Source organism: Myotis brandtii, unplaced genomic scaffold (genome assembly GCF_000412655.1).
Source record: "Myotis brandtii unplaced genomic scaffold, ASM41265v1 scaffold76, whole genome shotgun sequence".
In the NCBI taxonomy this organism is placed as follows: domain Eukaryota; kingdom Metazoa; phylum Chordata; class Mammalia; order Chiroptera; family Vespertilionidae; genus Myotis; species Myotis brandtii.
Genome location: NW_005371037.1, coordinates 329,440 through 352,362, shown reverse-complemented (window position 1 = coordinate 352,362; position 22,923 = coordinate 329,440). Strand labels below are relative to the sequence as shown.

General features: G+C 41.6%; 3 protein-coding genes across 3 annotated transcripts in view; 2 read left to right on the top strand and 1 right to left on the bottom strand.

Annotated features, from left to right (window-relative positions):
• Positions 1-13,056, top strand: part of PIWIL4 (piwi-like RNA-mediated gene silencing 4) — a 44,795-nt gene extending 31,739 nt beyond the window's left edge. The window contains exons 13-20 of the mRNA XM_014530673.1: positions 320-392; positions 3,952-4,152; positions 5,327-5,430; positions 7,589-7,659; positions 9,234-9,387; positions 11,418-11,543; positions 11,655-11,802; positions 12,509-13,056. Coding sequence (XP_014386159.1) covers positions 320-392; positions 3,952-4,152; positions 5,327-5,430; positions 7,589-7,659; positions 9,234-9,387; positions 11,418-11,543; positions 11,655-11,802; positions 12,509-12,625 — 994 coding nt within the window. The 3' untranslated portion in view covers positions 12,626-13,056. The remainder of the gene's footprint in view (positions 1-319; positions 393-3,951; positions 4,153-5,326; positions 5,431-7,588; positions 7,660-9,233; positions 9,388-11,417; positions 11,544-11,654; positions 11,803-12,508) is intronic.
• LOC102257586 (U6 snRNA-associated Sm-like protein LSm6) lies at positions 6,818-7,416 on the bottom strand. The gene is made up of 2 exons (XM_005883059.2): positions 7,373-7,416; positions 6,818-7,298 (listed from the first exon to the last, which is right to left on the bottom strand). The coding sequence occupies exon 2, from the start codon at positions 7,274-7,276 to the stop codon at positions 7,034-7,036; it is 243 nt and encodes an 80-aa protein (XP_005883121.1). The 5' UTR covers positions 7,277-7,298; positions 7,373-7,416; the 3' UTR covers positions 6,818-7,033.
• A 425-nt stretch (positions 13,057-13,481) lies between the features above and the next one.
• On the top strand, positions 13,482-14,899 carry LOC106724211 (piwi-like protein 4). The gene is made up of 3 exons (XM_014530669.1): positions 13,482-13,612; positions 13,724-13,871; positions 14,579-14,899. Exons 1-3 carry the CDS (start codon positions 13,524-13,526, stop codon positions 14,693-14,695), a joined length of 354 nt encoding a protein of 117 aa, XP_014386155.1. The 5' UTR covers positions 13,482-13,523; the 3' UTR covers positions 14,696-14,899.
• Positions 14,900-22,923: the final 8,024 nt, after the last annotated feature.

Below are 22,923 nucleotides of genomic sequence, written 5' to 3'. Positions count from 1 at the left end.
AGACTTGTGGTTTCCAAAGTTCACTTTCAATCTCATTTTGAGCAACAGAATTATTAATTGTAGGGATACCAGGCAATTCAAAAAATGTTATGTCCTCCCCCAAACTATTTTTAAGGTAATAAAAATGGTTATTAGATATTTCTGGCATATCTTGGTGTGTGAGAAATGATTTTAGACTCAAAAGGTGGTCACTTTTCTCTAATGATTTTTTTCTCAAATTGCCAGTCTGTTATAAAAATCCACTTGTATTATTTTGACTCTATATTATGTGCTACTACGAAGGGGATTTTATATCTTCAAAATTAATCTTTTTACGCAGCATAAAGGTACAGGAAAGTACAGCTGCGTTTTTTGGCGCTATACAGAAACACGTTGATCCTGATGTTCAGTTGGTGAGTACAGGACCATTTTTGTGTTTTCACGTATAATTTTTATTTTTCCTTGTAGATAACAGTCTTGAAAGAAAAAATCTGAACATGATCTCCTGTGATGTTTACACATTGCTGTGCATTTCCCCAAGCATCCAAGAAAGTATTAATCTTAACATTTTAATCAACAGTTTATTTTTTTCCCTATTTCTAATATTAATTTGAAAATACTTGTTGTTACCCCTATATCAGCCTCTTGGATGTCTACATATTTTTCTACTTCTTGGGGGGTCATCTTTCACTTGAGATTTAAGATAAATTGATTCCCATCTTATCCCATAAATGTCGGGGCACCCATGTTCTTTCCAGTGTTTCAGGGATTCTTGGAGGGTGAGGGTTTTCCATGTCACCTGTGGCCCCATGTTCCTGCTTCCCCTGCATTCTTGCCTTCCTGTGTGTATTTTCAACTTTTGTGAGTGCCATTTCCTCCTGCATTGCATCAGCCTGTGGGATTTCCACAAGTGCCTCATTTTCCAAAGGAGTTTTCTGTGTGTGTGTGTGTGTGTGTGTGTGTGTGTGTGGTGAGACTGACCTTGCACAGGGTTTGGGGCCAAGGTTTGATGACATCACACTCCAACATTGCAGACAAGTTAAAATTGACATCCCTGTTCTTACAAAACCTCAGCCACCCCTATTTCTTGGAAGTGTGTGCACTTCTCCGAGGCTGAGGCCTCGCACTACACTGCAGTGCCTTTCCTGTCCCATCCCCTCCTCTTGCCTCCTAGCTCATTCACCCCAGCTCCCTACATTCCTGCTCATATCTCATGCAGAGCAGTTCAGCTCTTTTAGTCAGACACAACATAAATGGTCCGTAAGGATGCTGTATGAAACAAAGGGAATTCTCACTCTCAGAGCATGTACTTTTTTTTTTTTACCCTGGCTGGTGTGGCTCAGTTTGGTTGGAGCATCATCCTGTGCACCAAAGGGTGGTAGGTTTCATTCCAGGTTAAGGCACATACCCAGCTTGTGGGTTTGAACCCTGGTCAGGGTTCATATGGAAGACAACTGATCAATATTTCCCATCTCTCTCTCTCTCTCTCTCTCTCTCTCTCTCTCCCTCTCTCCCTCTCTCCCTCTCTCCCCCTTCCTCTCTAAAATCAATAAAAATTAAAATATAACCTATAGAAAAGTTGCTAGTACAAAACACTCCCATGTACCATTCACCCATGTTCCCCAATTGTTGACATTTTATCATATTTTCTTTATCATTATCTATCTACCATCTATTTATTGTCCTATCTATCTATCTGTCTGTCTATCTCTTTTTTTCCAAAAACCATTTGAGAGTAAGTTACAGACATGCTAGTCCATTCCCCTTGAATACTTTAGTGCATATTCCCTATAAACAAGGTCACTCTCCTGCAGGACCATAGGACAACCATCAGCATCAAGAAACAGTATGAGCAGCTAATCCACAGACTCCATGAACATTTTCCCATTTATATGTCCTGTCTAGTAAACGGATCTAATGTGTTGCACTTGGTTGTGCTGTCTCTTTAGTTTCGTGTGCAATCTGGAACAGTTCCATAGTTTTTTCCTTGCCTTTGATGGCCTTCTAATTTTGAAGAGTATAGACCAGTATTTTGTATAATGCTCCTCAATTTGGGTTTGTCCAATGTTTCCTTATGATTAAATTCAGGTTGTGCACTTTGGGTGGAAGTATGAATCTGTGTTCTCACTGTGTCCTATAGGGTACCCCACTGATTAAGGTGGTACCTGTCAACTTATTCTTTTTCTCTTTACAATTAATTTTTTTTCTTTTTGATAGGGAGATATTTTGAGACTCTGTAAATATCTATTCCTCATCAAACTTTTACCCACTAGTTTTAGAATCCATTAGTAATTCTTGTTTGAATCCATTATTCCTCTGATGGTTGCCAAATGGTGGCTTTTTAATTCTATACTTCCTTCTACATTTATTTGGTGCCATGATATTATAAAGAAAAGCTTCCTTTTCTCTCCAATTCTTTGTGCATCTATTTATATAAGTATGGATCCCTATTTTACTACCGTATAGTCCACTACTACTATTTCTTTTTATGCCCAAAGTTCCCTGGTTTTTCCAGTGAGAGCCCCGTTCAAGCTGGCTTCTATGTCTTGTTGACATGTCCCCATCGTTCTTGGAACACATCCTCACTGTCTGGCACAATGAGATATGCCAGGCTAATCCTGAAGTTTTGCTGCCCAGCTCTGGAATCAGAAATTTCTCTAATGAGCCCTGATCCCTCTGGGCAGAGAACAGTATTTGGAAACCAAGATCTGGGAATTGGATGTGCTCATTTGCTACTGGAGTGTTGCTGTCCCAGGCTCTCTCAATGGGCAAGGCTGGGGCAAATATATGTGTGCATGTGCCTGCATGTACATACATATATATTATGTATAACTACATCTATTTTATTACTATATGTACCTATGTATATATTAAAAACATGTTCACACCTCCAGTTCTGATTCAATACCACAGGAAGGCACTCTCCCTTTCCAAATTTGTACCACTCCTCCTCTGCTAGTGACCGCTATTATTTTCTAAATGTATGCTTATCTCTCCATCCCTGGTGTGTAACCAGTCTCACTTGGCTCCCTCCTTCTTTGGCCCTGGTCCTATTGCGCCACTGCCTTGCTTCTACCACCTGCCTTGCTTGGCCCCAAATTCAATGGATGGAAGGAAAGAAGGTTCCTAAGATAATTTTGCTGACAATTTAAGAATACCTTTTCCCACTTTCTATAATTTTCTACTTAAATAACTTTAACACTGGGCATTATGATTTTGAACAGATCTATAGGTGAAAAATAACTTTATTTGTTTTCTTTAGCTTATTATGACAGTACCTATCTTTTCTATAGTTTAGGGGGTGGGGGTTTGAAGGTAGAGAATAGAAGGTAGAAAGGAGGTGGAGGTAGTCCAGGGGTCATCCTTCTCTAAGGGAAATACCTGATAACTAGGGCAGTGACAGAGCTGGGTGGACTTAAAAAATATCAGGGGACACCGAGTTTCTTTCTCCTTATTTTCTCTCTTCCCATATCCCTACTTTCAAGTACCAGGAAACAAAACATATGTTGTTTTTGTTTCCTTTATTTTGGTTGTTCAGTACCTAATGGGGAAAAGACCACAGTGTAAGCCAATTCTCTGTGGGTGAAGTTGCGAGGCAGAGGGGGTGAGACAGGAGAGCCATAGAGGGTCATGCAGAGGGGGCAGGTGGCCGGAGGAAGAGCTCAGTTAGAAGGGAACTCGAGGACGCGACAGAATGAAATCAGTAGAGAAGTGAAGGGGAAGGGAAGGGTTGGCTGAGGGAGATGGTAAGACGGAGTTGGGCTTGGTGGAGTGGATGGCTGATGAGAAGGCATTTCAAATGGCCTTGATTAATTGTCAAAGTTTAAAGACCTGTAGGCGTGTTCACATTTGCCGCTTGAGAACTTAAGGGCAAAAGATGTTTGAAGAATCCATGTATTCATTTTTCTTTAAAAAGCAATTTCTAAGCATAAGTAAATTGACTCTTTTTTTTTTTTTTTGCTTTGCTTTTAGGTCATGTGTATTCTGCCTTCTGCTCAGCAGAACTATTATGAATCCATTAAAAAATATCTGAGCTCCGACTGCCCAGTCCCAAGCCAGTGTGTGCTTGTTCGGACCTTGAGTAAACAGGGGATGATGATGAGTATTGCCACTAAGATTGCCATGCAGATGACCTGTAAACTTGGAGGCGAGCTGTGGGCCGTTGAGATCCCTGTGAGGAATCTGTCACTCTTGTCCTTTTAGTAATCAGTTGATCAATTCATTTTTAAAACGTATTTTTTAAAGTTGATTTCAGAGAGGAAGGGAGAGGGAGAGAGAGAAACCTCAATGATGAGAGAGAATCATTGATTGGCTGCCTCCTGCACGCCCCACATTGGGGATCGAGCCTGCAACCCGGGCATGTAACCTGATGGGGAATTGAACTGTGACCTCCTGGCTCATAGGTTGACACTCAACCACTGAGCCACGCCGGCCGGGCTGATGAATTCATTTAAAAAATGAAATCAAAGTGGGAGATTTTTTACAGGATCCCAGAGGTATTTGTTTTGCTTGTTGAGCTCTGCTCTGGGTTTGGCTTCCACAAGCCACTGTGAAGGTGTGCACAGGTGAGGCGTAGGCCCCGTTCTCAAGGAGCTTCAGTTAAGCTGATAACAGAATAGATCCTGGGAGAGAATCTAGTTTGGCATAGATTTGGAAGGACGTGCTTTAGAGCCTCTGGCAGCTATTTAAAATCTGCATTCCACGGCCTTTGCCTTTATTTGCTTCCACCAGGTGCTAACTCTCAGAGTAGCCTTGTATCCTGGTTGGGCCTCCCCAAACCTTGGAGAGCTGGCAGAGCCTATCATCTGAATCTCCAAACTGTGTGGGGAACTGAGAAAATCCTCTTGTCTTTCCTGAACTGTGGCCACTGTGGGAGGAAGTGTGGGAATGAGAAGTGAGAGAATGTAGCCCAATTCTCTTACGCTTCCATAAGCAGGGTGACCCCAGCTGCATAGCCAGGTGAGGAGTCCTTAGAGAGCTGAAGAAAGGGGGCTGGAATTCCTCTTCAGATTCCTTCAGCCCAGAGGCAAGGGATAAAGGGACTGAGCACTTTCCCAGAATCCTTTGAGCCACTGATGACTCATGGCCATCTCCACAAAGGATGGTTGCTATTTTGGACTGTAGTGAATCTCTTAAAGCAAAGTATGTACCATATTCTTCCCTTCCTCTTTAAGTCTCTTTGGTTTCTGGTTAAATATCTGCCTCACCTGGACCTTGATCTTCCTGGCACATAGCTTAACTTGAATAATTAAATAATGGGGGTAATTTTTAAAACTTTCATATTAAGTTGTTGTTTGAGGAAATAATACCTCATCCCATTAAAATCATGAAAAATTTAATTTTACAGTTAAAGTCCCTGATGGTAGTTGGCATCGATGTCTGTAAAGATGCATTCAACAAGGGAATGGTGGTGGTTGGATTTGTGGCCAGTATTAACCTCAGAATCACCAGGTACTTTTACAATGACTGTAACATATTCTTCCACTATTTAGACTATTAATTGTGGTTTAACTAAAGACTATACAGCAAGGAATAGTTTGTATTCTTTACTTATTTTTAAAATGTGAATACTTAAGGTCATAAATTATACTGACATAAATGATTGATAATATCGGGACAATACATTGCCACATTAAAAAAACTATTTTTATACATACATAGGACAAGCTATTGCTCATATGCTAGTCATATTCCCAAAAGGATGGCCATGTAGAAATTCTTGTGCATTTATTTTCTGAACATCTGCACTGTACTAGGCATTGTACTAGGAACTTTACATACATTATGTCAAGCATTTGAGAGATTGCCTGGATTCATGCTTGTGATTATATTATTATTAATGCTCACAGACACTTGATATGGTGGCTGTTCGCACAACTATTAAAAACATAGGCAGGAAAAAAAACATAGGTAGGATTAGGGATAACACGTTAAACATGAGCTCATAGTTCTTATTAAGTTCTCTTAGAATTGTTCCCATATTTGTAACTAAACAATGCTTTGAGGCAGTAGGAGCTGTTGGCAAATTCCTTCTTCCTAGACTTAAGCTGTTTGACTTACTCCATTAAGTTTGTGGTTAGGTATCTACTTGGGATTGTGGAAAATAGGAAAAATAGCAGCGTGCCTCCAACCTCATTCCAGGCTGAAAGAGATCCTTGTTACATGTATCACTTCCCTAATCAAGCAGGTAAAGGATGTCCAGCCAGTTAGCAGCATCCTAATTGCATCACTATTGTTGCCTATATTTAGAGAAGTATAGTTATGTGGACGGCATACATGGTATTGTCGTGACCTTCATTTTCTAAGTGCTTTAAATTAATTGAAGACTTTAGCAAGAAAACTTGCTTCTGAAATATAAATAACTTAATCATGTTAAGTTTTTTAAGTCCAAAAGGCTCACCATTAGAAATGGAAGCTTATGCTTGAGAAATCTTTGACTATTTTGAAAGTAGAAATCTACTGCTAAATAAATTCCTTTATAATAATAACCGAGAGGCCTCTATTAGTGCTTTTATGTGGCAAGTGCTAAGCACTTTATGTGTATTATCTAATTTAATTTTTACCGTAACCCTGTGAGGTAGTAACTATCATACCAGCTTGTAAATGTCCTTGTTACAGGTGAGGAAACTGAAGCTTAGGTTCGCATAGCAGAGTCACGTAGTTGATGAGTATACAGCCAGGATTTGAACCCAGATGTGTCTGATGTCAGCACAATGCTTTAGTTTCTCTTTTCAATAAATTTCATTTTGGGGGGAGGGTGAGATTTTAATGTAATTGTGACCATATAGCATATACAAAATTGTGAACAACATTGATTTATATTTGTAATGTTTATTTCTTTTTTTTAAATATGAAAGAATTCTTTACAATTAAATCCACAACTTTATACATTTACCTTACTCACATGTCAGTGAAAAACCACCAATTATTAGTTTCTACTTGATAACTGAAAAATCACCAATTATTATGAAATATGACAAATTATATAAAAGAACCAAAAAGATCTCATAAAAAAATATATCCAGGTCTGAAGAGTGCTGTACGCTTGATGCCTTCACATTCTTCTCTTCTGTGTGCTTATGTATAACACGTTGTTTCCTCGGACAAATGCATCCCCATACTTATTCTTCAGTTGTCCATTTACATATTCTTCTGTCTGCTCCAAGGCTATATTCATGTAGCCATCCAGACAAGCCAGGACCCCTCGATAATCAACTCCAGAATTTAGTTTTACCACCACTGGTCGTCCAATGATTTGCTTTAAGAAGTCGCTGGGAGTTTGCTTCCGTAGACTCATTGTAACAATCCTGATCAGAAATTTGGGAGGCAGGACACCTGAGTTCTAATGCCAGCTCTGCTACTTAATTACCTCTCAAGGCCTCAGGCTCCTCATCTCGTGGCTGGGATCCCGAATGCCCGCTCTGGGAGCCCCACAAGTCCAGCCCTATTTCTTAATTTAACCTTAATGCATGTGTCTAGTCGACATTTTTGAACTTTACCTTTGTGAACAACATTGATTTATATTTGTAATGTTTATTTCTTAACTTAACGTTAATGCATGTGTCTAGTAGACATTTTTGAACTTTACCTTTTTTTTTGCTTATTTTAGGTGGTTTTCCCGCTGTATCCTTCAGAGAACAACCGCTGAGGTTGCAGACTGCTTAAAAGTTTTCATGATCGGTACTGAAACCATAACAGTGTGGGTGGGCTCCAAGACTGTTCCTTCAGACCAAGGTCCATGTGCTGATAGTAGAGCAGATAGGAGGAGGCAAACTCCCCCAGCCTACCTGAGTCAATGGGCAGCCAGTTGCAGATCCCCAGAGCTGTGTCCTGACTCTAACAGTCAGACTGTGGGATTCACATTGTCTTCGGTGATAAACAGAAAGCCAGGAGGAGGGAGAGTTTGTAGCTGCTGGTGGCTCTCGCAAGCAGCTTGAAGGCCAAAAGAAACCTACTGCAGAGGAACAAGGATTACGACAGAGCAGTGTTAGGTGTAGAAACAGGAGAGAAGCTTTGGGGATGTTAGCAGGCAGGGTGGCATAGCAGGAGAAGATGGGGAAGACAGCAGGTGAGGAAGGTGCCCTCTTCACAGTGTGACCGGTGAAAAGAGGGACCTGGAGTTCCCACCCCTACCAGCCCAGGCCTGGGTCTGGCGTTGTCATTCCTGAAAGGTGTCTGTACACCTCACACCCTCCCGGAGCTGCGTTTTCCCATCTGTAAACTTTGGGGGTTTTTAAAGAGTTTTTTTCTACTAAGAAAGTGAATTTGGTGATAGGTGTTGGGAATGGACTTTCATGTATGATCGTCTTCTTAAAGTTAATTTAAGTTAATTTCCTGGATGATAAACTTATACAAATTGTATATACAATATATACACAAACAGAATCACTGCATCTTTATGATATTATTACTTTCTTCTCACTTCAAAACCCGGTCTTTTTTTTTTAGTGGTTATGAAAAGTTTCTGTTGGGTGGGAGTTACTGTCTGGTCTCTGCCTTTTGGTGATTTCTAGTTAGAGTGGGTGGAAATGTGTATAAAATTTATACTGTCAGTGAGACGTGAAATCTAATTGGGTGAGTCCCTGTGGAGATACTTCCAGAGGAACAGCCAAGGTCTCTCCTTATATTTTCATACCCATGCTCATTAAAGAAGAAAATGAACTAAACTTATCCAGTCTGTATTTATTGAGAGGATTTAAAGACTTAAAAAAACTAAATTAGTGTTAATTTGGTTCATATAAAGAATTTGTCTATTGCATGAATTAAGTTTTAATTTATTGCTTAAATATTAAAATTTTACTGCTGCAATATGCTAAGCTTAAGAATCTATTTTGCCATAGAAATCATTATGATTCCTCAAATAGTAAAGAGGCAGGAATGTTCCCTAAAGTTATTTGTTTTTATGTTATTGAATACAACCCAAGTTAGGTATTACCCTATTTCACAGTGGTCTGAAACAGCAAACTTATTTAAACATTGAAAAAATTTTAAATTTTTTTTATTGATTTCAGAGAGTAAGGGAGAAGGAGAGAGAGAATCATTGATCGGCTACCTCCTGCACAACACCCACTGGGGGTCAACCCGCAATCCAGGCATGTGCCTTGATTAGAATCGAACCCTGAACCATTCTGTCTGCAGGCCAATGCCCTATTCACTGAGCCAAACCAGCTAGGGCTAACCATTAAAATTTAATGGGAATTGTATTCTTTGTTAGCATTGCATGAGTCATTCTTTTCTTATACCAAATTCTGCAGGAGCACTCAACAAGTGGTACGAGTACAATCAGGGTTTGCCCGCACGGATTATTGTGTACCGTGATGGTGTTGGAAATGGTCAGCTCCAAACACTTCTTGAATATGAAGTTCCACAGCTGCTGAGCAGTGTGGCAGAAGCAAGTTCAAACACCAGGTATTCAGTTCATTGTTCTTTCTCCAACTCCTGATTATACTAGTAGCACATTTGTTGTAACTGTTAGACTTACTGTTTGTCAGCATATCCTTTTTATGCAGTTAAGTTTTGCTCTGTTTCTGCATCTGGATGGATTGATTTCCCCTAGATTGGAGGGTAATCGGGATGGTCTTACGTAAATAGCCTGGAAGGCGTGAGCTTTGGGTGCCTGGGGGACATCCTCCAGAGCCTGACACTGAGATGCAGCAGAAAGCTTGCGGGGCTGCTGGCAGGTGAAGATGCTCAGACATGTTAACGTGCCACGGGGAAAAAACAAGCTATGGCTTCAAGCTCAAGGCCCAAATCCACACACAGGGCAGGCACTGGTGTGCGGCCGAGGTCTATGGCAGGTAGATTGAGTGCTGTGAACGCCGAGCTGCACGTGGAAATTGGACCGTCTTCAACACCAGGCACCTCGCTCCACTGCCACGTGTCTAGCTTCCATGTTTCAGTACAACATACATTCATGTCAAGTGCAAGAAAAATATCAGAACTGGAAAGTGGGGGAGGATGATAATCTGAAAATATTCGGAAACCATCTTCCAAGCAGTGCACAGTGGGCATCTGTAGGGTTATACCATCACCTCCATCAACCAAGTGTGGCAGCCAAGAGCCACAAAGGAGCTGTCTTAAACTCATCAGTGACTGTTAGGAGGCAGAGCATAATGGTTTGAGGGCAAGATCATCTTCAGCTGCATCTAAATTGTCAGAGTCCAGATCTCTCCCTACTCACTGATGGCAAGTGAATGTGTCTATTCTGAATCACAAGTGCCATTTAGGGATTGCTGAGGGTGCTAAGGAGTTAGTTTTCTAGCACTAGGACTGTGGTTGGCAAACTGCGGCTCTCGAGCCACATGCGGCTCTTTGGCCCCTTGAGTGTGGCTCTTCCACAAAATACCATGTGCGGGCGCGCACGTACAGTGCAATTGAAACTTCGTGGCCCATGTACAGAAGTTGGTATTTTGTGGAAGAGTCACACTCAAAGGGCCAAAGAGCCGCATGTGGCTCGCGAGCCGCAGTTTGCTGACCACTGGACTAGGACATCAACGTCTAAGTCTCAACATTGGAAACAATAATATGGATTTTAAATAATTAAGATGCTTAAGAGGAAATTTCACGGTGACCTTTGCATCCCAGAGGCGCCTTCCATGATGGCTGATACTTGGACTTGGCCTTGGCTTTCCCAAATGCTGACTTTAACACTTGGTCATTCAGCATTTGGCCCAAATGTGTATTTGGTTCACCCATCCATCCTTTCAAGAGTGTGTTCTGCATGGTTCAAAAGCGATGATTTGATGAGTAAAAGGGACTTGTGGTTCTTCCTTTCCTATTCAGAAATTGAGAGGCAGACTGAAGGTGAAAATAGAGGGACTGTTCCTAATGGAAAAGAATCTTGTCTCCACAGATAATTCTGGAAAATCATTTTTTTAGAAGTGCTCATTTAAGTTCATTGTCCTATTGACCATTCCCCGCTTAAATGATATAAACTAGCCAGATGATTGGACCTCCCACACTGTCTGCAGCAAATGAGGACAATACCTAATTGAAAAAATTGCATGTGTCTCTGGGGGAGGAGAGATTGAGGTTGATTTTTTTAAAAAATACATTTTATTGATTTTTTTTTCTACAGAGAGGAAGGGAGAGAGAGAGTTAGAAACATCAATGAGAGAGAAACATCGATCAGCTGCCTCCTGCACACCTCCCACCGGGGATGTGCCCGCAACCAAGGTACATGCCCTTGACTGGAATCGAACCTGGGACCTTTCAGTCCGCAGGCCGACGCTCTATCCACTGAGCCAAACCGGCTACGGCGAGGGTGATTTTTATTTTCTTTGTTGTTGCAGTGCTTTTCTAATGAATTTATTAATTTATTCCATCAAAACTTAGAATTACTATATGTCAGCTCATCTTTTTTAAAAAATCCGAAGATAGGAAGCAGCATGGCTGGGTTTCCGTTCTCTGTCTTACTTTGTTGTCTCTCTGGCTCCAAGCTCCAAGCTGTCGGTGATTGTGGTCAGGAAGAGGTGCATGCCACGGTTCTTCATGGAACAGAACCGCACCTTACAGAACCCACCACTTGGCACCGTGGTGGATTCAGAAGCCACGCGTCCTGAATGGTCAGTGCTGTTCAAAAATGGATGTTCAATGAAACATTCGCTGTGTGTTGTTCAAGTTTGGCCTTATTTTGTTTGCCTTCTTTCTCACATTCATTCCATTTTCCCCCTCAGGTATGACTTTTACTTGGTCAGCCAAGCCGCCTGTCGGGGAACTGTTAATCCCACCCACTATAATGTCATCTACGATGACAACGGCTTGAAGCCCGACCACATGCAGAGACTTACATTCAAACTGTGCCACCTGTACTACAACTGGCCGGTGAGTGACAGCCATTTACTGACACTCGAGTACCGATATTCAAGGTTCCCACCCAGGAATTCTCCCCCGGTTTACCTTTGTATCTCTACACCTCCCACAATGCCCGACTTTTCACAAAGGAGAAATGAATGAATGAGTGAATGAATGACTGACTCCTTGAGTCCACAATGGGAGAAACCCAGTCTTTCACAGAAATGAAATGGCAATAACTATTAATATATTAATATTTATCATTCCCAGAGGACTTTTTGTATACACTCATTATCTTACACAAGCCTGGGAGGAAATGAGGATGTTGTTATTTCCATGTTACAGTGGAAGTTGAAGCCAGCTCAGAGGTCTGGTGGGAAAGTGACGGGCCTGGCCCTGTTCTGTGTGCCTGTGCATGAGGCCGAGATCTCTCAGAGTCCAAGGCCGAGATTCGTCCCGAGCCCCTTGGAACATTAATTTGAAGGAAACATAGATTAGCCCTGAGTGTGGTAGCTCCCAGCTCCCAGCGCCATGAAGCCAGACTGGCCTGTGCCCCATTCTGCCCAGTGAGCATAAGGTCCAGTGAGCAGATGCCCTTTGTTGGTTGGGTCTAGTTACTGTTTACTCACAAACATATCCTATTGTGTATGTAACTAGTAGATGAAGAATCTCAGGGGAATATCGCTTTGAAGAAAAAGTTATCCTCTTAATTACCACCCATACTTTCTCCTCTCAGGGCTTAGTCAGTATCCCAGCACCGTGCCAGTACGCGCACAAGCTGACCTTCCTCGTGGCACAGAGCATCCACAAAGAACCAAGTCTGCAACTGGCCAATTCTCTCTTCTACCTGTGACGACATGAACCGTCGGCATTGCCGGATGAAGAATCCCAGGAGAAGTCAGTATACTCTTTACAAATCTGCCATGACCTCGAGGCTGTGACCGGGGAGAGGAGATTGAGCCAGCTTTAACTTCTGGGGAAAACAAAAACAATTTAATCTGAAATGGTTCAAAAGGAATGCATGCTGTTTTATTTGAAAACTATATGCTTGGGTTAGATTCTCATTGTGGAATGTGGAATTAAAAACGTACCATCACCTGTTACGTTAGTAAGTCCACAAAGCTGAATACCCTCTAAGAAAATAAGTGTTTGCATGATGTTTTGATGGGTAGGTCAACGGGGTCTAATTCCCACCATAAATGTTTCAGAAGTTTTCTTAAGCAATGGTATAGAACATTTTGTAGAGTGGTGTAAATAGATATTAGAAAATAAAGACAATTTAGAGCATCGCATATTGTGTTTATTGTTACTTGAATTTCAATTGAAGTTACCTGTGAACCTTTTTTTTTACAGAGAGGAAGGGAGAGAGAGAGTTAGAAACATCAATGAGAGAGAAACATCGATCAGCTGCCTCCTGCACACCTCCCACCGGGGATGTGCCCGCAACCAAGGTACATACCGTTGACCGGAATCGAACCTGGGACCTTCCAGTCCGCAGGCCTACGCTCTATCCACTGAGCCAAACCGGCTATGGCGAGGGTGATTTTTATTTTCTTTGTTGTTGCAGTGCTTTTCTAATGAATTTATTCATTTATTCCATCAAAACTTAGAATTACTATATGTGAGCTCATCTTTTTTAAAAAACCCGAAGATAGGAAGCGGCATGGCTGGGTTTCCGTTCTTTGTCTTACTTTGTTGTCTCTCTGGCTCCAAGCTCCAAGCTGTCGGTGATTGTGGTCAGGAAGAGGTGCATGCCACGGTTCTTCATGGAACAGAACCGCACCTTACAGAACCCACCACTTGGCACCGTGGTGGATTCAGAAGCCACGCGTCCTGAATGGTCAGTGCTGTTCCAAAACGGATGTTCAATGAAACATTCGCTGTGTGTTGTTCAAGTTTGGCCTTATTTTGTTTGCCTTCTTTCTCACATTCATTCCATTTCCCCCCTCAGGTATGACTTTTACTTGGTCAGCCAAGCCGCCTGTCGGGGAACTGTTAATCCCACCCACTATAATGTCATCTACGATGACAACGGCTTGAAGCCCGACCACATGCAGAGACTTACATTCAAACTGTGCCACCTGTACTACAACTGGCCGGTGAGTGACAGCCATTTACTGACACTCGAGTACCGATATTCAAGGTTCCCACCCAGGAATTCTCCCCCAGTTTACCTTTGTATCTCTACACCTCGCACAATGCCCGACTTTTCACAAAGGAGAAATGAATGAATGAGTGAATGAATGACTGACTCCTTGAGTCCACAATGGGAGAAACCCAGTCTTTCACAGAAATGAAATGGCAATAACTATTAATATATTAATATTTATCATTCCCAGAGGACTTTATTGTATACACTCATTATCTTACACAAGCCTGGGAGGAAATGAGGATGTTGTTATTTCCATGTTACAGTGGAAGTTGAAGCCAGCTCAGAGGTCTGGTGGGAAAGTGACGGGCCTGGCCCTGTTCTGTGTGCCTGTGCATGAGGCCGAGATCTCTCAGAGTCCAAGGCCGAGATTCGTCCCGAGCCCCTTGGAACATTAATTTGAAGGAAACATAGATTAGCCCTGAGTGTGGTAGCTCCCAGCTCCCAGCGCCATGAAGCCAGACTGGCCTGTGCCCCATTCTGCCCAGTGAGCATAAGGTCCAGTGAGCAGATGCCCTTTGTTGGTTGGGTCTAGTTACTGTTTACTCACAAACATATCCTATTGTGTATGTAACTAGTAGATGAAGAATCTCAGGGGAATATCGCTTTGAAGAACAAGTTATCCTCTTAATTACCACCCATACTTTCTCCTCTCAGGGCTTAGTCAGTATCCCAGCACCGTGCCAGTACGCGCACAAGCTGACCTTCCTCGTGGCACAGAGCATCCACAAAGAACCAAGTCTGCAACTGGCCAATTCTCTCTTCTACCTGTGACGACATGAACCGTCGGCATTGCCGGATGAAGAATCCCAGGAGAAGTCAGTATACTCTTTACAAATCTGCCATGACCTCGAGGCTGTGACCGGGGAGAGGAGATTGAGCCAGCTTTAACTTCTGGGGAAAACAAAAACAATTTAATCTGAAATGGTTCAAAAGGAATGCATGCTGTTTTATCTGAAAACTATATGCTTGGGTTAGATTCTCATTGTGGAATGTGGAATTAAAAACGTACCATCACCTGTTACGTTAGTAAGTCCACAAAGCTGAATACCCTCTAAGAAAATAAGTGTTTGCATGATGTTTTGATGGGTAGGTAAACGGGGTCTAATTCCCACCATAAATGTTTCAGAAGTTTTCTTAAGCAATGGTATAGAGCATTTTGTAGAGTGGTGTAAGTAGATATTAGAAAATAAAGACAATTTAGAGCATCGCATATTGTGTTTATTGTTACTTGAATTTCAATTGAAGTTACCTGTGAACCTCGTTATTTACCATAAGTGTTTTCAGCAAAGACTTTTACCCACTAGACCTCATCACCATCACTCTTTGAGTTCTATTTCTAAAACTGAACATACCACTTGCTCTCTTGACGGTACTTTATTTCCCTTCATACAACTACTCTCCTTGAAGACCTGGCTTCCTACTGCACTGAGAAAACACTTCATCCGAGAGGACTTGCACAGGCTTCCATTCCATCCATCTGAAGGCCCCTGTGTGCATAGACCCCCTCCCCTTGTTATCATAAGTAAACATGTCTCTGCTCTATGGACGGCTGTCACCTGTGCGCTCGCTCCCGCTCCCTCTGATTGTGAAGGATGCTGCTCTGGTACTTCTTCCCTCCCTCTGCTGCATCATCAGTCTTCCCCTCACACCGGATCATTCCCATCAGCATGATAAATGTGCTGTTATTTCTTCCATCTTTAAAAAATACATATTTTTATTGATTTCAGAGAGAAAGGGAGAGGGAGTGAGAGAGAGAAACATCAATGATGAGAGAGAATCATTCAGCTGCCTCCTCCTGCACGCCCCCCACTGGGGATCGAGCCCGCAACCCAGGCATGTGCCCTGACTGGGAATTGAACCGTGACCTTCTGGTTCGTAGGTCAATGCTCAACCACTGAGCAACACTAGCTGGGCTATTACTTCCAGCTTAATAAACTATTTCCCCCTCCACTTACCATCCTAGTTCTTTGCTCCTCTTTTTAGAAAAACTTCTCAAAAAAAAAATAGTCTATCCTCAATGTATTAAATTCTTTACTCCAATCAGAATTCCACAACCACCACTTCAAAATTGCTCTTGTTGCCCTGGCTGGGTGGGTCGGTTGGAGCATTGTCCCATGCACCAAAGGGTTTCGAGTTCGATTCCCAATCAGGGCACATACTTAGGTTGCGGGTTTGATCCCTGGTGAGGGACCATACGAGAGGCAGCCAATCGATGTTTCTCTTTCTCTCTAAAAATCAGTAAAAATATATCCTTGGGTGAGGATTTAAAAGATTTCTTTTGCTAAGGTTACTAATGACCTCCACTTTGTGAAATTTGATCATCAATTCTAGGTCCTGGTCTTGCCTAACCTGTTAGAGCATTTGGCCCAACTGTTGGTTTCCTTGGTCTTGAGATGCTGTGTGGCCTTTAGGATAAGGCACTCTCCTAGTGTCTCTCCCACTAAATCAGTCACACATTCCCAGTCTCCATTGCTGGTTTCTCCTCATCTTCTCATCTTCCAATCAGAATTCCACAACCACCACTTCAAAATTGCTTTTGTTGCCCTGGCTGGGTGGGTTGGTTGGAGCATTGTCCCATGCACCAAAGGCTTTCGAGTTCAATTCCGAATCAGGGCACATACTTAGGTTGCGGGTTTGATCCATGGTCAGGGCCCATACGAGAGGCAGCCAATTGATGTTTCTCTTTCTCTCTAAAAATCAGTAAAAACATATCCTTGGGTAAGGATTTAAAAAATTTCTTTTGCCAAGGTTACTAATGACCTCCACTTTGTGAAATTTGATCGTCAATTCTAGGTCCTGGTCTTGCCTAACCTGTTAGAACATTTGGCCCAACTGATGGTTTCCTTCGTCTCCTGGTTTCTCTCCCACTAAATCAGTCACACATTCCCAGGCTCCATTGCTGGTTTTTCCTCATCTTCTCATCTCATCCTTCATAGGAGATTCCCCAGGAATGAGAATATGACCACATGCAAAATCTATTTTTATGTAGGAAAAAATCAGAGTTCTAGATTTTTCTCAGTGGTTTTTCCTCATCTTCTCATCTCATCCTTCATAGGAGATTCCCCAGGAATGAGAATATGACCACATGCAAAATCTATTTTTATGTAGGAAAAAAATCAGAGTTATAGATTTTTCTCACAGAGAGAGATTAGGTGGAAGGCTGTAGTGAAGGGGGTGTGGAGAGCCGAAGGTTCTTTCTGAGGGGCGAGGAGAGCAAGCCCCTCTGCAGATATATACGATGGCATGAAAAACATTCTTTTCCCATTTGAGTGTGTTTTTCAGGCCTGGTAACAGGGTCCATTTCAGTAAGAGTAAGAGTAATGATAACCAGTGTGGGTGTGAGGGGCGTCCCAGGCACAGCGCCAAACCAAGCTCTTTACATTCACATTTAACCTTCACAACTGTGTGAATTAGGCACTATAACGACCATTTTACAGATGATAAAACTGAGGATTAAAGATGCTATGTGGCTCACCAACTGTAAAATTAATAAATTGTGGAGTTAGAATTTGTCCTTGGTGTGTTGGACTCCAAAACCTGTGAGATGAACCATAAGATTGGAATAAAAGGTACAGTAAGATTTTAAAATTTTCTCCCTGAGTTTCTTAGGTGAGGGAGTGCCTTATATTTAAAGTTGGCAAGTGAAGGCAAGGCACTAAACCAATCCAGAGTGGTTGGATTTTTGTGTCGATGATGTTGTTTTCTCCTTCCAAGTACAAGGATGCTGTAAAGCACCATCACCAGCCGCCAGCTTTAGGATTAATCCACACCGGAAGGACTCTGTAGAGCTTTGTAACTTAAGTTTTGCTCAAGGTAGGATTCCTTGCCATTTTAGCCCACCAGGGGGCAGACAAGGACTGTGTGCAAGCAAGAGCCCTCCCCTTTGCAGGTGTGGTGTAGCAGATAGTGGAAGAAGAGCCAATGTCAAATTGGCTCCCAGAAGCCAACATGGGATTAGGAAACTCTTCATTTGAGCTCTGGTTCCAACACTGTTAGCTGTGGGATCCCCTCTCTGAAACTCAGTTACCCAATCTGTCATATGAGAAGGGGGGTTGGACTAGACATTTAAAAGATTTAAAAAATACAGATGCTGGGTCCACTTTCAGGAATAGGTATTGATGAATGAGAATTAGTTGTTGAAATGCTTAGATTGGAACAGGGGCACTGTATAAGTGTTACCTACTTCTAATATGGTAATAACAAAATAAGAGCTTGCTCAGTAGTCAAAATGTCCAGCCTAAGAAGGAAACAGAGCCAGAAAGATTTACAGCTGAGTTTTACCATGGTTGAGGGACAGATCGTTCCTGCCTTATACAAACTGTTTCAAAGAGGAGACAAATAGAGACATTTAATTTATTTTATGAGACAGTATAATTTTATTTCCAAACCAGTCAAAGACAGTATTAAAATATATGCCAACCTCTCTTATAAACATAGATGTAAAAAATCCAAATAAAATATGAACAAACCCAGTTTAGCAGAATAGAAGAATACATTTTAAAAAGAAGACCAAGCCCTCATTGGTATGGCTCAGTGAATAGAGCATCGGCCTGCAGAAAGAAGGGTCTTGGGTTTGATTCTGGTCAAGGGCACGTACCTCAGTTGCAGGCTCCTCCCCGGCCTGGGCTCTGGTCCAGGCTTCTGCGGGAGGCAACCAACTGATGTGTTTCTCTCACATCAGAGTTTATTATAAAGCTAAAGAAGTAAAATGGTAGCTTTGGCTGAGCCATGGATAAAAGATCAGTTGAACATAGAAATTCTAAAGACATGTGGCCACTTATCTAATAGAGCTAGTATTACTGATCAGAGAGGAGAGAATTGACTACTCAATAAAAGGTAGTTGGGCTTTCTACAGAAAGGAAATTAGATCTCCATCTTAAGTGAAAAACAAAAAGAAATTTCATTATTACTAAAAACAAAAATTTTAACAACCAGAAGAAAATATAGGGAATATTTTTATGATATTCTGGTAAGGAAAACCTTTTTAAGCAATATACAAAAAAGCATAAATTATAGAGGAAAAGACTGATCACTTTGACTATGTCAAAATGTAAGCTTCTGAATGGCAAGTGAGATAATAGTAATGCTAAACAACAAACAGCAGACTAGATCAATATATGTGTAACATATACAACAGGGAAAAGATTTTATCCAAAAGATGTTTTTAAAAAATGAAAGGAAAAAAACAAAATCACCCAATAGAAAAGTGGGCCAAAAATGATCAATTCATAGTAAAGGGAACTAAATGACTAATGATTATAGGAGATGATGCTCAAGCTCACCAGTAATCAGGGAAATTAAAAATAAAATACCAATGAGACTTAATTTCACTCTCATAAGTTTGGAAAAAATTAAAAAGTTTCCTAATACTGAGAATGTGAGGAAACAAATTTAACCATTGCTGCTGCGGTATGAACTGGTACAGTCATATTAGAAGGCTCAGACCCTAACAACCAGCAAGCTTACCTTGAGATATATACTTTAGAGCAGGGGTCCTCAAACTACGGCCCGCGGGCCACATGCAAATACAAATATTGTATTTGTTCCCGTTTTGTTTTTTTACTTCAAAATAAGGTATGTGCAGTGTGCATAGGAATTTGTTCATAGTTTTTTTTTAAACTATAGTCTGGCCCTCCAACGGTCTGAGGGACAGTGAACTGGCCCCCTGTTTAAAAAGTTTGAGGACCCCTGCTTTAGAGCATCTCTTGTACATGGTACAAGAAGGGAATGGATAAAATACACTATACTCATACTATAGAATATTTATAGCCACACTGTCAATAGTCATATTAGAGAATATAGCAGTTTAACAGAAATGAGCTGGCTAGGTCTACGTAGATTTTACATGAATGGGTCTCAAAAACAACATTGAGTGTAAAAAAAAAAATATCCAAGTTACAGAATGATGTGTGTATAATCCAATTCATGGAAAAGTTTAAAATACACACAATACCATATTATTCCTGGTTGCATAGGTGTGCATGTACACACATCTAAAAGGAAAAGATGGCGATGAAACCTTACACACTAAATAAGACCATTGCATCTATGAGGCAGGGGGTGTTGTGAGACTGTAGATAGGGATGTTGAACAAAGGGAATAGAATTTTAATTTCATTCACTTTTAAAAATAAATATTACAAAAAGTATAACAACAGTTAATTCTGGGTTGAGCTGTCAGAGCCATCCCTGCTCTCAAGGGCTATGCTGCCTTGCCGGCAGGACATTGCCCAAAGGACAGGCCAGTTCAATGTGAAGCAGAAATATTTGTATTTGCGTTTTATTTTAGTAAGAACAGTTAACATGCGATCTACCCTCCTCAATTTAAGTGTACAATACATTATTTTTGACTATGGGTACAATGTTGTACAGTAGGTCTCTAGAGTTTATTTACTTGCTTCATTGAAAATGTGTGCCTGTTGGTTACTAACCTCCCATTTCCCCTCCCTGCCCCAGCCCCAGCAATCACCATTCCATTTTTTGAATCTATAAATATGATGATTTTAGATAACTCATGTGAATGGAATCATGCAGTATTTGTCTTTTTGGTGACTGGCTTATGTTCATTAGCATAATTTCTTCAAGGTTCATTCATGCTGTCTCATATTGCAGAATTTCCTTTTCTTAAAAGACTGAATAGTATTCCATTGTATGTGTTACATTTTCTTTATCTATTCACCTGTTGATGAATATTTAGATTGTTTCCACATCACAGCTATTGTGAGTAGGGCTGTGATGAACATGGGAGCGCTAATATCCCTTCCAGATCCTGATTCCAATTCTTTTGGATAAGTATCCGCAAAGTGGTACTATTGGATAATATGACAGTTCTATTTTTAATTTCCTGAGGGACCGCCATAATGTTTTTCATAGCAGTGCATCATTTTTGTGCAAGGGCAATTTCTCCACATCTTGCCAACACTTATTGATGATAGTCATTCTGACAGGCATGAGGTGCTATTTCATTATGGTTTTGATTTGCATTTCCCTGATGATTAGTGACATTGAGCATTTTTTTTGCATGCATGTGGCCAAATGTATGCCTTCTTTGGAGAAATGTCTATTCAAGTCCTTAGCCCATTTTTTTTTATTGGTTTATAAGTTTTTTGTTGTTTTGATTTGTTTTTTTACTATTGACTTATAGGATTTCCTTATATATTTTGGAGATTATCCCCTTACCAGATTATGTATGGTTTTAAATGAGATGTATGAGTTGCAGACATTTTCTCCCACCCACAGGTTGCCTTTTCCGCTCTGTTGATTGTTTCCTTTGCTGTACAGAACCTTCAGTTGGATATGGTCCCACTTGTTTTGGTTGCCTGTGCTTTTGGTGTCATATCCATGAAATCCTTGCCAAAACCAATGGCAAAAAGCTTTTCCTCTATGTTTCCTTCTAGGAGCTTTACAGTTCCAGGTCTTACATTTAAGGTTTTAATCCATTTTGAGTTGATTGTTGTGTGTGGTCTGAGATGAGTCAGAATCTAAAACAGAGGTTGGCTTTAGTCTCGGGGAGCACAGAGTCGAACTCAGTGGAGAGTTCCACCCAGAAATGAAGACCAGGCTGAGAGTTACAAGGAGAGTGTAATTGTTATTAGTTCAAAAAATGGTAGTTGAACACAATGTTATAGGATCCTGATACAGGTTCTGTGAGGGATACTGATGGAGTTTCCACCTCTGAGAGCAATCTTGTCCCACAATACTTTCTGTGATCATGGGAAAGTTCTGTTCAGTACCATTAGCCATTTGTGCATTATGCATTAAAATGTGGCTTCTGCGATGAAGAAACAGAATTTTAAATTTTATTTCATTTGACTTAATTTGAATTTAAAAAGCTCTGTGTGGCTAATGGCAACCATATTGGACAGCACAATTCTAGAGACATCACTATCTACTAGGACAGAGGGCAAATTATAACTATGGTGATTATATGATATGGAAATTATAAGTAATTATGATTTTTCATTCAATGAACATTTTTTGCAGACCTAATATGTGCTGACACCACAATATGAAGATGAACAGGCCTGGGGCCCTGTCACTAAGACGCCCGCAATCTAGTGGCGCTCTACCACCAGCCATGTCAAATACCCGTTTGAGAATGTTTTTGTAACATGTAGAACCCCCAGAAGTGAATCAGCTCATGGAAACCAAGGTCTTTAAGGACATGGGGCTGGTTTGGCCCCTTGAGTGTCAGAATCTTGGCTGCAACCGTTAGTGGAAACCACCTTGTCCAGGCTTACAATGAACACAGGTTTGCCAACACTGGAGATGATTCTTTAACGTTGAACCATATGAAGACCACAGAGGAATGTGGTGGCGATGCAGCCATGCCCTAGGGTGAGAACCACACTCCGTTTACACATCACTCTATACATTTATAGGAGGCAATGAGCAGACACAGGAGGGATTCTGACTCCATGGCCTCCTAAGTGAGAACTGGTGAGCCTGGCGATGCAGCCATGCCCTAGGGTGAGAACCACACTCAGTTCACACGTCACTCTATACATGATAGGAGGCAATGATCAGACACAGGAGGGATTCTGACTCCATGGCCTCCCAAGTGAGAACTGGTGAGCGCGCCTAAGCAGCATGGCTGAGTTTACACAATTCGCCTTGTCTGGACTATCTATCTTCTGTGTCTCTCTTTGTTCTTATCAGATCATGACAGTACAGTCTGTGCTGGAACATTGCCTTCCTCCTTTAGGGCTTTCAGTTACCCAGGCCCTTCTGCTCTCTGCACTCACTCAGAGCATTCTCTTTCTCAGCCATTTCTAGGAAAGGGATTGTTAAGATGCCTCCTGGCTGTGCCTCCACACTGGGCCTCCCGCCTGTGCCTGTGTGCTCTGTACCCCTGCATTCTTTCTGTGGGAGGACCCTTCTTCTGAGAGCTGTGGTCACGGGAGGGGGTTTTAGCCTCATTTGACAGGGGCAGTCATTCCTGGCTGGAAACAGACCCTGGCTTGGGCAGCCCCTGGCACCACCTGTGGGCCATCATTAAAC